Raw genomic sequence first — 18,526 nt, forward strand, 5'->3', positions numbered from 1 at the left:
AGGAATCTGCTCCAGCAGGGGCTTCCCACAGGGTCACAGACTCCTTCTGGCATTCACCTGCTGTGGTGTGCAGTCTTGCAAGGGCTGCAGGTGGATCTCTGCAGGCTGCAGGGGGACAGTCTGCCTCACCATGATCTTCACCATGGGTTTGTGCAGAAAATTCCAGAGGTTTATGTCCAGAAGGGAGACAGAGGAGTCCCGTAACTTTATTCATGAACAAAGGGAGAGGCCGTAGGGAATTTCTCCATGGGGTGTCTCAGACTGTTGGAGGAACCAGCCTCCTTTTCATCCCAGTTTTCCTGGCCACATCACCCTTTCCCTTTCCCCATTGGCTGAGGTGTTGGGACGGTACAGACTTCCCAATTCACCTATTAGATGTCCCCTTTAACATGCATACATAAGCGCGCGCACACCCTGTGTACAACATAGCTCTATTAAGTCTTTGTTCTTCTCAAAGTTCAGAAATTTAGCACTACCTTGGCTGAGCAGCATTCCATTTCAATTAGTAACATTTTTTGAAACTCATGGTTTCTCCTGTTAATTCCTACCTACAAGTCCCTGGGCCCTATCTACAAGCAGATTCACACCATCTGTTTGTAAAGACACATTCATCTCATTCCTTTCAGGTTGCAGGTTCCACCTGGAGCACCTCCTCCCTCTCCTTATTCACTGTCCTTTCTGTCTGCAGAGCTGTTTCTCTCACACGTTCTCACTCCCTTCTTCTCTGGCTGCAGTTGCTTCTTGGCAGTAACTTTTTATTCCTTTCCTAAATCTGTTATCTCAAAAGTGATCCCACTGTTGCTGCTGGGCTATGTCTTGGCAAATGAACGTGTAAATGCCACCTACAAAATATGTCATGTTTGTAAGCAGAGGTACAGAGATGCCAATTCCACTAGTGTTAGAACTCTTGTAATGAACTAGATTGATGTTGGGATTTCATTTAGTGCGTGTTTACAACATGCTGCATAACTAATCATTATGTGCCTGGGGAGATGTCACAAATTCAAAATTACTTAAGTATATTTTTGTTGTTTAAATAACATTTGTTTTGACAATCACTTCTACTTTGATATTTTCTCTTAAAAGTAACTCCTATGGGTATAAAAATAATACTAGTCATTTCAATGATATTTTGGTAATAATACAATTTTATGACAGTAATTCCATATTTTTGCAAATAGGAAATTGTGTACTTGCAATTCCTTCACTCCTTTCTGTGTCTGGAGGCCATGTGCCTTTGAATTTTTGAGCTAGGTTGAATATGGAATATAACCATATGCATATATAAACTATTGTGTTTTGCCTAATCTTCCAGTTTTCTGTAGCTATGGATTCTCTACCATTCTCAAGGAAAAAAGAAAAACCTAAATTAAATATGAAACCTTAGGGCAAGGGCCAGTGAGTTTGAAAGATTTTGTAGCTGGATCATCAGCATACTGATCTCTACTTTAAGCACCTACTTAAAAGTGAAAGCAGAATTGCAGTGGATTAGAGGAATCATCTGTTTGTCCAGAAAATGCAGCCCCTCTTTGGTGAGAGGCTCTCAAAGGATTCATTTATTCAGCCCTAGATGTGGTGTGTTTTGACTTATTTGCAACTGCAAAAGAAAACCGGGAAATGTAATTTGTTTTGTTTCTATCTGTGTGCTCAGCTTTGTTTACCTTGGAAGATAGGTTCTTATTCCAAGACGTTTACAGTCTGAAATCAGATTTTGGCACTTTTGCTCATACTGAATAGCATTAGTTAGGGCTCAGCTGCTGCTCATTCAGGTCAGATAGATTAGAGTTAGTCATCAATTGAGATGGTGGTATTTGTGTAGAGCCCTGATGGTGATTCAAACATCTTTCTATGAGGCAGTGATGCAAATGTTTTTCTGCTGCTTCTAGCTGTTTATCTGTACCTCTCTTTTATATGAGTACCATAAAAAAGCCTTTGCTTAAAAAAAAAAAAAAGGTGCTTTAAGAGGGAAACAGAATGAATAAAACAATTTGGTACATGGAGGAGCAGAAGGAATTTTGTACAGGAAGATTAGCATAGAAGAAAGCCCTGTATTCTGAATGTGGTCCTAAGAAACAAACCATAAAGGCTGTCAGGTTTTCACTGCCAATAGATGAGCAATGATTAGTTCGTCTTTTTAAACATTGTCTCCTGCCAAACCCAAATCCCCTTCTCCCTTTTCCAGCGCAGCAGTTCCAGCCTGCAGCATAAGGGGATGATGAGGTAGACAGTTGTGGTGTGGAAGGGATTCAAGCAATGTGAATCAGATTTTGATCTTCTGGGACTTCTGTGAGACAGAGAGTGAAGAGGAGGAAAGACAAACTGGTCTTCATTTGCAGAAAAGGGTTTAATCTCTTCTATGCTGTATGGCTATGGCTGAGAGGGAGAGTTGTCTTCCTGCTTATATTAAATTTCCAGACATTTAATTTTGACCAGATGTACCATGCAATTATGGCAGCTGATGGATAGCTATAAATGAATTAGTCTTTGGCAAACTGAACTTTATTTCAAAAAAGATCAGCATCATGGAAGATACAGGAAAGCAAATTTTGTGATGGGGTCAGTGCATTTTTTAAATGCTCAGATTTTTTGGCAGACTAAAAGGACACATTAGTGCAAAGAGGCAAAGTATCCTCATTTGTAGGCATACTTCTGGAACAGACGCCTTGCTCCTCTTCCCACACAGCAAGGAGGACTAAATACCAGTGGTGAAGTCTGAACCTTGCCTCTGTTTGCTGAGCTGTCCTCTTTGCTTTGGCTTGTATTGGGGTTATAGGTAGCATTCCTGTCACTGCCACCACGCTCCCCACACTAATTGTCATGAAGTACCATAGGTTCAAGTATGCTTGGTTCCCAAGGCTGCTAATGAGCCCTGAGCTTTTCTCACCCTTAATGAATCAAGGTTTGTTTGTGGGGGATTCTTGTCCTTCTGTCTTTTTCCCTGGCCAGGGGAGGAGTCAAGAGTTCACACAACTGAACAATGACTTTACAGTGTAAAGACGATGCAGCTGTGCCATCTGAAGCCGTCCTCAGTTATGAGCAACAAAGCTTAAATAGATTGTACTGTGAAGAGGTACAGCTCTGTGAGTGTGAAGCATAGCTTTTGCTTCTGCTTCACTGACCTGTCTGCTTGCGGCAGTGACGGGCCCTTGACGGGAGCTTAGGCAGGGAGAGTCGCGTAGGGCGACTCTTTCAAAACCATTCTCTGTAACACTGAGCGCAGGAAAAGCAGCAAAATGAAGTTTCAGTTGAGCTCTGATGGGGGTGTACTGCTGCCTTCTCCAGAAAATCCCATGTCCTCCATTCAAAAATCACTGATTGTAGTCCAAATCCACTTCAGGGGTTTAATAAGGTCACTAAAGCAAGCCATAGTTTGTATGTTTTAGCAATAGAGAGTACTCATACAAAAGTGATTACTTACACAAATGCCTCCTAGGCAAATCACACATTTCACTCTCTTACTGTCTAGCAGCTCTTCTTGCATTAGAGTTTGGGATTGTCACTAATTTGGGCTAAACTACTGTTCGGCATCTACCTAATTAGGCATTTCAGTTACAACACTGTGTGTTCCCATGGCTACATTAATCTTACTACAAACATGTATGTGATATACTTTTTGGCGTATGTACACAGGTATATATACACAAAAATATAGATGCACATAAATACAGCTACATGTGTTGTTGAAATACATAGGAGTATATCAGTATATGATATATATCATACATATATGTAGGATATCACATATACAGAAACATTATTCCTTCTGTTTATATCTATATATTTGCAGGAATAAATGCAAATTTATTTGTATTTGCAAATTTATTTGTAAGTACACAGCCATGTACTCTAAATGCCGTGCTATTGCTATAGCAACAAGTAAAAATTTCAATCTGATAAAACAACTCTTTTAATGTTAATAGAGATTTTAAATTTATCAGTTATAATGCTCTGGACAAATTCTTGCACAATTCCGTGCAAAGTTGCGGGGTTTGTTTTTAAGTTTTACTAATAGATGAGTGAAGCCAAAAGCAGCATCTGCAAAAGAAATCTAATTTTGCTGTAATAGGCTGTTTGAAGTTCATCATTTTGGGTTTTAATAATGCACAGAAACATCTGCTGTTTTCCTTGATCACATGAAAAAGAGAGGCAGAAAAAAATGAAGAACATTTGGGTTTTTTCATTCTTAAGTGAACAGAGAGGGGGGGAAATAAAAGAGTTTAAACACCTTGACGTGTGTATGTGCAGGTTCAAAACTTTTCATTGCTCTCCCGCCCAGCATGGTGGGTGGATAGACCAGGGAAGAGTGGCGAAAGTTGACAACCCCCCATGGCTGACCCCTCATGTTTTCTCTTGCCTAATCGAATTTTACATGTGTTTCCAGATAGCTGATCAGCTTCCCTGGATTTCGCTGACGCCACAGGAAAGCTTTGCCTGAAGATGGAAACACTGGAGTCAGAACTGACCTGCCCTATCTGTCTGGAGCTGTTTGAAGACCCGCTGCTGCTGCCTTGCGCTCACAGCCTCTGCTTCAACTGCGCGCACCGCATCCTGGTCTCCCACTGCGCCACCAACGAGCCAGTGGAGTCTATCACCGCCTTCCAGTGCCCGACCTGCCGCTATGTCATCACCCTCAGCCAGCGCGGTCTAGACGGGCTCAAGCGCAACGTCACCCTGCAGAACATCATCGACAGGTTTCAGAAAGCCTCGGTCAGTGGGCCCAATTCCCCCAGCGAGACCCGCCGGGAGCGGGCGTTCGATAACAACAGCATGTCGTCCTGCGAGAAGGTGCTCTGCCAGTTCTGCGACCAGGACCCTGCCCAGGAGGCGGTGAAAACCTGCGTTACCTGCGAGGTGTCCTACTGCGAGGAGTGCCTGAAAGCCACTCACCCCAATAAAAAGCCATTCACTGGCCACCGTCTCATCGAGCCTATCCCGGACTCTCACATCAGGGGATTAATGTGCTTGGAACATGAGGATGAGAAAGTTAACATGTACTGTGTGACTGATGACCAGTTAATTTGTGCCTTGTGTAAACTGGTCGGGAGACACCGTGACCATCAGGTGGCAGCTTTAAGTGACCGCTATGACAAGCTAAAGGTCAGTGTTACCTATCAGTTTTTTTAGCCAAGCAGTGTGTGGTGGGGAAGGAAAAAACCCTTTGGTTGCATGCCGAAGTCCTCATTATGGCAGTGGTTGGGAAAGGCAGATGTGCGATCTCTAATCATATGAGATACACATACAGATCTGTATGTGGGTTTGCATGTAAAAGGTGCCAGATTTTGCTTAAGAAAAGATTTCTCACTTGTGTTTGGGTTTCTCTAAAGCTGTTGTAAGGAACATGCAGCATAAAGTACTGTCTGGGTGAATTTTCTTATCTACCTGCAGCTGGCAAGGTTTAGTGCTGACTACACATAAAGAGACACAGACTGAAATATCATGCCTTCTTTGCATACACTTTGCTGTTGATTATTTTTCATTAGGTTGCTTTCATTGTGAAAAGCCCTTCACATCACCACTAACAGGAGATGCATTTATCTGTGCTGGCTTCAGGGATGCCAGCTGCCCATCCAGCCAGGGAAGCCGAATGCCGGCTCTGCTCTTCCCGCCCTGCCTCCCACCAGGCTCGCAGGCAGTGCAATCCTAGAAACAAAGCCAAAATTGTTTCTGATCTTCTTGTAGCATTCCCACGGTTTAGCAAGCTTCTGGCACATCTCCTACCAGGTAGCTGGGAGGCTCCTGCAGCCTGGCCCTGTGCAGGACACCCTGGGCGAGGTGGCAGTGGGCAGCCAGGTCTCAGGGTGCTCTGGAGGCTCTCCAGGCTGCCAGCAGAGACAGAGCTCCTGCTGAACATTGAGCCAAGGCAGGTGACCTCACACCCACCTGGGTGTACATTTCTCTCGTGCTGATTCCTGTGCTGCTGCAGAGACAAGGCAGGGATTAGGCATCCTGCACTTTCCTCCACCCACGCCCTCCAGACTGTCCGCGTGTGTCTGTGTGCAGCTGTGGGAACATGGACTGCAATCCAGAAATCACAAGCATGGAGAGCATGGTTTATCTGCCAGCATTCCCACACAGAATTTTGAATGTGGAAAAAGAACTGAATTACTGAATTGTAGGTTTAACTAACTTAAATACTTTCAAATTAAAGCGTGTGGCTGCACTTGTGTCTATGATAACTTTAGGTGCTCGCTGGTAAAATCTGCACACACATTCCGTGCAGGTTTTGTGCCTCTATGCTATGTAAATATGTGCATCGTAGTCTAATGATTACATTAACATAATGAAAGATGGTTCTTTAGGTGGACCTGCGAACTTCCTTTCGTCTCTTAAAGACTTTTTTATTTACCAAAGAGTCATTATTTTTGCTTTCTTTTTTTCTGAACTAATTTGTTATTTTAATAGCTTTGTCGTTGATAACATTAGCATGTGCCATAAAGGTGAATAGCTGCCTGGATTTACTGTGTTTTTTATTAATCCAGTGGGTTTACATCCTTAGCAGGTGCTACTATTTAGTGACAATCAATGTATTGTTTACCAACTTTATACCAGTAGGAAGATACTAATTAACATGAAAGGCCTTCAACATTAAATATTGGATAAGCATATTTTTTATGATATTAAAAAAAAAGCAGTAAATGTTTCTTGGTGTTGATGTACATAGATAATGCAAGTCTTGAAAGAAGAATTAAAAAGGCCTGTCTTCTCCCTTGTGATTTTTGGCTCAATACTGTCAATAGGAAGAAAATGAGTGTATTTTCTGCATGATCTTTCCTGTGCAAAAGTGACTAAGCAAGCTCTGAAGATTGATCTCAAAAAGACAAATAATATTCACATTGGATGTCACCCACTTTAGCTAACCTAAAAGTAAGGCAACTAAAGTTATAAGCCTACTAAAGTTCTTTACACCAGCTGCCTTGAAGACTAATTAAAGTAATAATTTAATGGTTAGTGTAGACTTGAGCCAAATAACTCGTCTCAGATGACAACTCCTAGCATTATTTATATTATTTGTATGATTTTTTTGAGATGCAGAATTTCTTTGTACCCAAACTGTATAAAAGACCTTTGCACACACAATTATTAATCTATGTGAAATTGTGTTCCTGTCATCTTAGTCAAGAAGCAGCCTATGTCATGTCAGTAATGCCAGTGATGATGTTAGTTGTGCCAGTTATGCCATATATACAACACATTTATGTTCTGGTCCAGGAACATTAGCCCAAGTGGTTTCCATGCAGATCCACCATCCATTCTTTTTTCACAAGAAATCAGAAAGTAATGTCTTTTCTTTCCTCATTACCTCTCCTGTCACAGCAATCAGTCCTAGAAAATGAAATTTTCCGTTCTGTAGATTGGCATTTAACCCTCAGAAGTGAAGGAATGACTCCAGTTCTACCAGCATTTGGTAGCTGATGGTCAAAAATTTCAAGTCCATTTTCACATTCAGGACTCTTCCTCCTCCTTCCTTAAGGGTGATATGATCCAAAATCACTGGTCTTTCTGTAACAGAATAGTAGGCATGAGATTACAGATGGTCTTTATTAGCTTACAGGTAATGTGCACATGCCACTGGCAAATTGAATACTGAAATGGATTAAAAAATCCCCACTTGAGAAAATGGGTTGTTTCTTGCTATATTGCTGCTGTGGCTTTTTAGTATACATGAGGTTTGATATATAGGCTACCCCAATCTTTAAAAAAAATCTGAAAGAATGAGATAGCTAATAGTATAGTGGATCAGTTAAAAAATGTGTGGTTAATGTTATCTTTCAAAAAGAAAAGCTAAACCACTTAAGGTGACTCTTTCTTTTGATTTTTGTTTTTAAATTGGCATACTGTTGACTGGTGGTGCTCTGGGAGTTAAGCTATGCTAACTTACATTTTCTTGCAGTGGTGTTGCTAGTGGTTTATACAATATCTCACCCCTCATCAAGCATAGGATGCCATTACAATCTAGTTCCTTTTGTGGCAAAAATGAAACTCCTTAATTAGGAGTTCTGTACGCTTGTCGAGGAGAGGCATCTACATTGAAGTGTGTTGTGAGTGTAACAACAACAGGAGGAATCTCAAAATCAGAAAGTAGTTTTCCTTTGGCAACTCTCCATCTCCAACTATCTCCATCACTGAGAGGTGCTTCTATTTCTCAACTTGCACTGGGGTAGAGGGGATTGAGGGCATTTGTGTTCTTTCAGGAGCAATCTGTTCTTGCTTAGCTGCACAACCACGATACCTTCATGCTCACTGTTGGTTTAATGTTTGTAGATGCGCCTTGGTTTTTGCTTTTCTTTTTAAAGTTGATCATAGATATAGCATATTAGTAATGGAAAAAGCAATAAACCATGACCAAAACAGAGAACAGGAAATATACTGGTAATACACTAGATTTGTGATGTGGTGATCAAGATTGTCATAAAAATAATTTTCAGCAGCAAATACAATCAAGGTTTTAAATACAAAAAGAATAAATGCCTGCTCTTACAACACCATGTTTCTTCTAAGAAAAAATTTATGGTTAATTACTTTAACGATTCTTCGCATTTTGTCTAGTTGCAACAAAAAGAAAATGACAATTTAAACATATTTTTTTTTTTCAGAAAAAAGTAATAAAATTACCACTGTTTGATAGATATATTTAAACTCATGAACATGAGTTGATCAGTAGGATAAGATTTTTTTCGAACAATAGAGAACATTTGAGGAGGAACAAACTTACAAGATATGGATGGAAATATATCACTCATTTAATATTAGCAAAGAGCCATGAAGAGGTAACAATAAAGATAGATGGTAAAGCATTTTTAAATGGTGTAAAGCCAGCATAACATTATTGAAAATAATTTTTTTACTTATCTTCATATTTACTTAGAATTTACCCTCTAACATATATCTTCTTGCCAAAAAATAGTTTTGGCACAATTTTTCTAATTCTTGGTCAAGAAAGATCTTTTGCTGAATCAAGCTCTTGTAGCTTAGCTTTGGTTCACCATCTTTTTGTTTGAAGTTTATTAATGCTGAGTTGTTTTGGCCATGTTTATGAGGCAGGATAGCTCTCTGAATAGCACTCAGCAATTCCAGAAACAAAAGGAGCTTCTTGTTTGTCTGGTTTCCAGCTAGTTTTAGTGGTAGAATCCGTACACATCTATTTTTCCTACTCTGTTGATTCAGGGTGAAAGGATTACTTTTTCTATTGTGTGTCAATTCAACTACTCATGAATATTAAAGGATAGGAATTGTTTCCACGTAGGGAGGAATAAATTCATCTTTTCTAAACCTTTTACTGTATAAAGGTAGGAGACTTTGTCAAGTTCACAGCTGCTATGAATAGAATCCAAAAATATGTCTGCTTCCCTGCTATATACACATTACAGATTAAAAAACTTTTCATATTTAAATAACTTTGCAAAGATTCTGGCAAAATATGTGCTGAAGCTTTCCAACTATTTTTATATGGCATTATTTTGTAATACCAGTTTGATAATTAGTTGATATGTTGTGATATTATAAGAATCCAGAATTTTAAGAGATAATTAATTGATATATTGTGATATTATAAAATGCCAGAATTTAAAAATATTTATTCCTACAAACAGTGGGCTTGACAATCCAGGAACATTGTTTCATGGACTTTCATATGAATATGTTATGCACATACATGTAAATATATACCTATATACATCCTATACCTGTATTTACAGTACTTCTGTCAATGTATAAAATCAACACTAACATTGCATAAGACAATATGTTGGTATTTATATCTATTTAGAGTTGTCTAGCAGAGAAATATAGGTCATTTTCAGTAATGTCTAACTTAAGGAATATCTAGAATCTAGAATTTGAAGAAACACACATATGCCTCTCTTTTAAGTGAAAATGTACAGTTTCATATATATGTGTTGGTCAGTGAAAGTATAACCATAGTCAAAAGTTTAATCATATATATATATATATAAACTAAACCTCAATAGATTTACTTGTTATCTGTTTTTACAATTCTATGCATATATAATTTTAGTAGTTGAATATTTTCATATTTTATAGTTTCTCTGCATACCTTTACTTTCTATTTAATGCAAGCTATTTTAATAAAATCCAACTGATATTTTGCTCGTCCTAAAATCATAAGCCAGACAGTTATGTGATAAAAAGGGGTTACTTTTTAAGGATTTGTAGATCCTTAGGTGAACAAATTGCTAGATGGAAAGCACCGAAGATGCACACGTAACATAAAGCGCATACAATTTTATGTTTTGCAAATTGGCATAACTGACAAGAATCCCCAACTGGAGCCGTAAGTGATGAGGTAATTCTTCCCTGGTTCTACCCTTTTCTGAATTCCTCCCCACCTTAGATAGGAACTAAACTGTGTTTATGAAAATGTGTCTCAGAGAGCTGGTTTTAGCCTTGGCCTCCCAGAGAATCTAAACTTAGACCCCGAGGGCTTGGAACCATTGGAGAATTTATTTTGTCTATTAATAGAGTAGGTAAAGTGCTAGCTATTGATATTATAATTGCCTACAGAGCTACAAAATATATATATAAAGAATATAGAGAATATATAAATGCAGAAAGGCAAAAATCAATTCAGAATCAATATATGGAGACATAGTGTGTCTGTGTAATAGTGATATGTGTTATTAAACCTAAGTGGCATCTTCCTTTAAATTGTCCTTAACAGATTGAGAGTAGTGCCAGTTCTGAAAATTTAACATATAGTTACAATATCATATTCAACCTGGCAAAGTGTAGAGCTCATGGACTTTTCATTATTATTAGATTAGATGCAGCGTGATATTATTATTAGATTATTATTAGATTAGATACTGCTTGATAGATATTTTAGTGTATAATTTTTTTATGAAATTAAAATGATGAATGATCACAGTGATTATTATGGAACATTATTTGATATTACTTAATTATTTAACCCAGAAGTAGATAGCAACTTGCTATGCTTCAGTATTTAAAAATCGCTAAAAAATACGAAGTTTTTGCATGTAGGAATAAGTTATTTCACTACAATGATTTTCCATCTACACTTATTTTATTACAGTGAAATATAATTATTAAGGCAGACTTTAGAAAATTATCTCTTTAATTCAGTGTTATCTGCATTGTGTGTTTCCTCCATTTGGTATTTATTGTCAGAGTTTGGAAGGATAACAAAGTATTAATAGAGAATACTGAAATTAGTCTTTCATGGGGAGAGAGTGTGTGTACCAGTGTATTTTAGACACATTTTGAAGTTCTTCATGTATATGACTCTGGATAATGAACTATGATTTTACAATTGTTCTAAGTACTATGAGATTAGGGAGTTTTATCTGCCCAAGTTCCCTTAAATAATATAAGCTATCATTTTTTAAAACTTAATTTCACAAATTTAATATTTGACAAGTCTTTCATATACTACTTATTTCCTTCAATTTTAGTGGAAATGATGGTGTTGAAGGTCTCATCTATTCAGGAAAAACAAAAGAAAAGAATTAAACAAAATTGTGAATAGTGCAGCATTATTATCTTTGTTCTAGTGACTTTGGTTTCCAGGGAAGCTGGACTAGAAGTTAAATAAAATATACTGTTATACTTTTCTATGGTTCTAGTCCAAACTGCTCAGACAACAGACTTTAAGTCCATGTTCAAGCTCAAAAACTGGTCTATTGTAATGACCTTTTGCCTGACCTTTCACTGCTTGTGTTTTTAGATAATACAATGCTTGAATGTTGTTTGTGGAATATAATTCATGGCAGATACTCCCTCAGAATGAGGATTTGTGTAGTAAATAATAAAGTGATAAATGTGGATATTAAACAACTAGATGAGTATGAAGCCAAACAAACTTTTTAGAAATCTTTAGGGCTCGGGTTTAGAAAATGTAGTCTGCCTACCAGACTAACAAAGACAGTTTTGGTAACAGGAAAAGTAACAAACAAGTTGTCTTCAAAAGCAGAATATTTATGAGTTTTAGCATACCAGTGCATTTTCTTATAACTGATAAATAGAATGGGTCTTAAAATTGTTTTTTAACTGCTTTACCAGGGAATGATAAAGCTAGTTCGGGGCATAAGGCTAAAACCACTCAATGTGGACAGTAGGCTAAAACACACAGTCTTCAGTGGCAGTGGGAGGTGTGTGCAGGGTATAAATGTGTATCTCTTTAGGTATGTCTATTCTCAACTTTTTTTAAAGGACAACTTTATTTGAATGAAAATATTTTAAAAAATAATATGGCAGCAAATACATTTTCAGACAAACATTAAAGTTGTTAATAATAGACTTTAGACGGGAAAAAACCCAACCTAAAATCTGGGTGTAAATGTCTCCCAGAGAAGCAATGCAAAACACTCATTATTCAGATTTTTTTTTTCAAGATTTAATTTATTACATTTAATTGCTTCATGAAGAGAAACCCAAATTATTTTAACTCTGACCAGTAATGACACACAATAAATTATAGGAGCATGAGATGGAGAACTAAAGCATTATAGTTCTCCTTCTTATGTTGAATAATTTTCATGACCTTTATTTTTTTTACTTTTTGTGATCTTAAAACACACATAAATTTAGCAGTAATCCCAGTATTCTCCTTCTAATTTTAGGCTTTGCAATTTACTTTGACCCTTTGAAGCCTGAATAGTCCATGACAGAAAAACTTCTGCAGAAGGTCATGGACAGGAATGTCTTATTGAGTTGCTGAAGCACACTTTGGACTCAAAGCCTGATATGGGTGATAAGATACTGTGTGTTCCCTTTCTTCCCCATCTGTACTTACCTCACCTCAAAAGCAGTCATCCAAACCCCTGTCTCTGTGGGTGTCCTGTGATTGAGAGGACATTTTTGCCCTTGAGAGCACACACCCACATCAAGTACTTGAGGCAAGGGGATTCCTGCCCTTCACAGCTTTCACATCTCATTTATAATGTTGCTCTCACAGATCGATTTCCCAGTTGTCTCAAGTCAGTGAAAATTGAAGCAGGAGTAAAGAAAAAGTTAATTTTATCATAGTGTGACTGTACTTAGTTATTCTTATACCTTCTGAAAACACATATTTAAGTAGCCCTTACCCTCTTTCAGATCAAATACTTAGTTGAAAGTGCATTGTTCTCAGCTAGAATGTTTAGAATATCTTGGTTACCTAATAAACATGTAATATATCACTTTCTTGATGATGGGCCTTGATGGTGCCAGTAGGAATGATTTTTATGTGATAGCCTTTTCTCTTTTAATTTCTACAGTCTGGAGTGGAAGTATTACTTTTTTACATTTTTCTCCTTTGTGTGGCATGTTGGTCCTATGCAATATCTCAGTTTACAAGGGTAGAAGGGGTGCATCTCTACATGGTTATTTCACTGCCTCAAACAAATGTGCTTGAAAGACTGAGCCTTTGGGTTGCTTTTGTACCTTTCAGGTCCTCTCCATTAAAGATGACTAATCCATTTTCAGCTTTTCCCAGTTACCAAGATTTTATTCTTTGTAGTTGCTAGAACTGAACTTCAAAATTTAGAAAATTCTGTGCCCCCTACTGGCACCTGTTTTTGCACAAACACTGGGACTTCATAAGAGCTCTGACATTGTGACCACTGAAAATCAGAGAGGGTCAGAAAAAGACAAAAGCAATGAGTCCACAGACAGGCATATGGTTATGGCAGAAATGTTTTACCCAGTTCATCTCAATAATGACTATCACACTTCCAGAATTTTTGGGCTATTTATATTTTCATATTTATTACATGAGCGAAGTTCTGTCAGTTCAACTGAAACCAAGAAGGTGTAGTGGTTTGGTATTTTTCCATGCTCACAAACTTTGACTTTCTTGAGAACTGAAAAATTCCTGTCTAAATGTAGTCTCAGTCTTATTTTTTTGAGACTTTGCCATTTTAGTTTCCTTACAGTGTGTTGGCCATATTAATGTAAAGTAGCAGTATGGTCCTATAATTATTTTTTGCATCATGAGAAAGATCAAAATCAGCACAGATGAGAAAAGTAGCTAGAGTTCATGTGGCTAGTATTTTCCTTTGTTATTTATCTGTTCAATTTGCTATGATATTCAGAAAGGTCTTCTAATCTACTCCAGACCCCTTGTCCATAGCCTTTTAGTGGCATAGAGAAGAGTGGCTGCACAGGTCAAATGCTGAAAGTTTGAAAGTCAGGGATAATTTGATGGAATAAAATACTTTATAAAGTTTCAGATTTACATTAAAGTGAGGGTTTTTTTAAGAAAAAAGGAAAAATAAAATCTCTGTGGGTGTTTGGTACTTTTAGACAGTTCCCACATACTATCATTGCTGCCAACCTCATCTGATAAGTATAGAAATTAATTTACTTATTTTTCCTACGGTAATCCCCAAAGGCTCAATTAAAAGAAAAAGTCCTACAATATAAGGTCTTGTAGAAGTCCTTGAGATGCAATCCCAGCTTCAAGATAAGTTATTGCTCTAAGTTATCCTTAGAGCATTTTGCTCTAAGTTATCCTTAGAGCAAAATGCAACAGCAAGCATGACAGGTACAGGTCACAGTAATATTCAAGTGAGCTGTTTGCATCGTGTAATGACCAAGATTAAAAGAATATTTGAAATTAATATTGGCTAGTTTCACTAGTCAGTAAAGCATTACTCTTTGATTTCATATAATTCTTTTGGTTTGAAATACAGTAACCTCACGTTCCCTTGTCTTTATGTTGAAAAGTCTGAATTCTTGTGCTCTTCATCTAAGAGAAGAGGTGCCACTGCAGTTTCTGGCTCTGTATGTCCTGCCTTATGTGCTAGTCTAATAAATTACATCTGATGTTGGAACTTATGATAGTTACTGCTATAACAGTACTCTCTTTCTAATAACTGAAATCCACACACCCTAAATTTTAAAAAAAATCTCTTATATCCTATAAAGATATCCTATAAAGATTCTCTTCTAAGAGTTCCAGCTTTAATTTATTAATGAAATTATGGTTTGGATATCAAATTCTTTTTTGAAGGTATATCCCAAATAAAAGGAAAATAAGATCATTGTACAATGAGAAGAGATTTTTAATGTAAAGTACTTATCAGCTCATTACAGTAAATAGCAAAATGTATAGCCCTTTTGATGCAATTACTTCCTAGTGCCATACTGCATTAATCACTTCTTTCACCATTGTTTACTGTAGGCTCACCAGTTGTGGGTGATAAATCATTGCAAACAGCAGGACAGATGAAGATGGGAGCAGCAATCTGCTCTTGGGCTGAGTGAAGGGATGGGGGTAGAACTCTAGCATCCCAGGACTTACACCAGGATGGCATTGTTAATATACCTCTTATTCAGGGGTGTGCCTAAAATGCTAAGCACTACAGCTCTTTTTTTTATTATTGTTTACTGTAATTCTACCAGTAATTCATGCACATTTTTGTATTAAAATTTAAAGGTATTAAACTATTTCTGCCTCAGAAGATAAACTCTAACCTATTTGATGGCAGGTAGTACTGAAAGATTTGTTAACATGCTCAGTGTATTGGAGTTGGACAAAGCTATGTCTAATTTGAAGCAGATGAAGAAAAAGGAAGTGCTTCCTCAGTCAAAATAATCCACCTTTTGTCTTTTCTCTTGAACTATCCACACATATACAGCAAAATGTAGGACTGTAAATGGAAACTCTCCTGTTTACCCCATGCAGGTCATGACAATTGAGATGTTATGCTATCTATAAATAACAATGGCAGTTCAAGCTTGTAACATGTTCGTATGTCAGGGAAATTTTCTGCATGTAAATCAGGTTGATAGTTGAAATTAGTAAAGGCAAAATGGAAAAGACATTATCTTTTGTTAACTACCGGAGAAATAAAAACATCCTGTGAGGAAGTAAAAGAGAATCTGCGTTGCTGTTGTTGGTCATGCAGGTTAATATTCCCTTGGTAAGCACCCAGTGCTTTGCTCTAAGACCAGCTGGAGCTTCCATAGGTGCCCACACTTCAGTAGCCTGCCCCCCAAAACTCATCTCTGTGTTTCTGGAGATGTCCTGATCATTCTGAAATGCGAGGCTAAACACCTGAGTTTTGTTCATTTGTAAAGATGCTGTGAAACTTTGAAAGAGAATAAAGATGAACAACTGCTCACAACATGTGTCTTGCTGTAGAAGCATTAAGCAGACTCATTAAACTATAGCTGATAACAGCGTGTGCAAAATTAATTTCCAAATTAAGCCAGCAGCATATGGAGACTATAACTCATTCAAACTGAATTTGAGCAATATCTATCCTAATAATAAGTTACTAAAAAGAAGAGAACATTCTGATCAGTGCATGAATGGAGGGTCATCTGAATAGGTATTTAAGAGATTTTATTTCTTGTCCAGACTTGGAACACATGCATGCAAGAAATCCCTTCAAAGGAATAATTCAAGTAACTATTAAAAAATACTGCAAATAATATCTGAATGTAGTTTAAAAAAAAAAAACAAAAATACCTTTAAAATCCTCAATCCAAAAATAGATGTTTTCAATGCCTTTCCTGATATAACAAACTGAACTACGTTCTCTAAACTATAAAAGGAGGAAAAATATATGTACAGATAAGTAAGAGATGGAGAGAAGTGAGTTCTTGGCTAGGAGTGAAAGCTCCTGTGTTTTTCCAGTGGTCATGGATCTCTTGGTGACCTATGGTCATTCCCCTGTGTAGCTGGCTGCTGGGGCAGTGGGTCACTCCAGGATGGCCCTGCCAGTGCTGGGGCTCTCCCACTGCACAGGCTGTTCTTCAGCTTGGCAGGGCTGAGCTGCATTTGCTTTGTGAGTAAGTGATTGCTGTTGGAAGGCTGGCACTGAGGGTTGAAACTTACCTCATTTTAAAACAAAACTCATTTCAACTACATTGAAAATCTGTCATGTGAGAGAGCTCCTGCATTGAGGCCCTTCTTCAGCCCCAGGGTCAATAATGTGACCACTTACCAAAAGGAGATGAGATGCCTGCTGAGGTCATGCAAACTTTGGGTGAATTTATATGATTATTCAGTCTTTACTTGCCTGTTCCCCTTAACTATGGGCAAACATTATTCTTTCCCCTGCCGTTGATTACAACCTTCAGCTTCAAAAATATGCTGAAGCTGGTGGGGGGGGGGGAAATGCATTATATTAGCCATACAAAATTGTTTTCACCCTCTTTTGAGCATTTCTTATGATCACTCTTGAGGAAAAACAGACCTTTCAGTCAAGTCCACCAAACAGAGCAGCACCGTGAGGCCTTTTTGTGGTTTTTTGCACTTTTTTTCCTCTGCTGAATTAGCTTTATTTTCCAATTTGGTAGACACACACTTCTGAAATTTTGATGCACCGATTATTATTATGCAGGCAGGATGCAATTAATTACTGCTCTTCTTTTGGGGTGAGAATATTATCAGAGGAACCTTTTTTACCCCATTAATTTACTTGCTTACTTTCAGCTTTGTTCATATTTATACTGGTTGAAAACCTTTGTCTGAACATGAAGTGAATTACTCTGAGTAAAACTACCTCTTCAGGTTAATAATTTTCTGGTAATGTCTTTTGTTAGAAGTGGTTGGGTAAAGAGAATGATAAGCTACTAAAACATTCTTCTGAAAATAGAAAAAAAGAAAAACATTTAAACGAAGTCTGAATTTTGAGTAGTTTTAAATGGGTTCTTGCTCTGCCTGTATCATTTAGCATACTCTCACCTGAAAGCAATGTAATTTTTCTGTCAAACAAGTCACTACTACACTTCAGGAAAAGTAAAAAAAAAAAACAGCAAATAAAACCAGTTTGGATTTCTACTATTAAATCTCATAATATTTCATTTCAACAGTAAAGGCTTTTAACAGATTTTTAACAGATTTTAATGTGCACAATACCAAAAAAAAAATGAATTAATTAGGAAGCTATTTTAGTCTAGTTTTTGCATCTATTGTGTGCATAGTTGAGTGTTTGCAGTATAGGGGTACAAGTAAATTGTTGTGTTACAGGTAAATGATTGTCACAAGTTACAAATTCAGATGTGGGAGAGCTTATTTTGTAATGGCTCTGATTACAGTTTGCAATGAAACTGTCACTCCAAGGAAGAAAACAACAGAAGGTAAAGAGGGGGATGCTTGTTTGTTCATGTAGTTTGGTTTAGGGCTTTTTTCTGACATGTAAGCGTGGTAGGAATCCAGTTCACCATGAGGTTCAAGACCAGAGTGCCTCATTGAATGACTCCTGTTTGCAGAACAGGCTGAATCCACTGTCACGTGTTTTCCTTGGAGGAATTCATTTCCTTCCCGAAGAGGTCTGCAAGGTCAGGCAAATAAATATCCCATCTTGGAAGCTGCATGTCTCAAGGCTGCTCTCTGAGTCATTATTTCTACAGAAAAATTCATAAGGAAACGCTGTCATAAACCCCAGAGAAGCTAAGTACTTCCACAGTGGGAAGCTGTTTTAAATTGGGTGTGCTAGGTACAAGAGCAGTGTTTTGAAGCTTTGGTGTTTTGTTTTCTAATACACTACATACATAATTTCAGTATTCTTGTTTAAGTTTCAGAAGTCTTGTAATTCTTTTCTAGTGCTGTGAA

At 37.5% G+C, this 18,526-nt stretch overlaps 1 protein-coding gene across 10 annotated transcripts in view; it reads left to right on the forward strand.

The window, feature by feature from the left end:
• Positions 1 to 18,526, forward strand: part of MID1 (midline 1) — a 243,958-nt gene that overhangs the window by 136,143 nt on the left and 89,289 nt on the right. For all 10 annotated transcript variants that reach the window (XM_086880108.1, XM_086880111.1, XM_086880105.1 and 7 more), the window contains one exon: positions 4,382 to 5,097. In XM_086880108.1, coding sequence (XP_086736234.1) covers positions 4,438 to 5,097 — 660 coding nt within the window. In that variant the 5' untranslated portion in view covers positions 4,382 to 4,437. The remainder of the gene's footprint in view (positions 1 to 4,381; positions 5,098 to 18,526) is intronic.

The sequence above is a fragment of the Cyanistes caeruleus genome, chromosome 3 (assembly GCF_971803275.1).
Source record: "Cyanistes caeruleus chromosome 3, bCyaCae1.hap1.1, whole genome shotgun sequence".
NCBI classification, from domain to species: Eukaryota; Metazoa; Chordata; class Aves; order Passeriformes; family Paridae; genus Cyanistes; species Cyanistes caeruleus.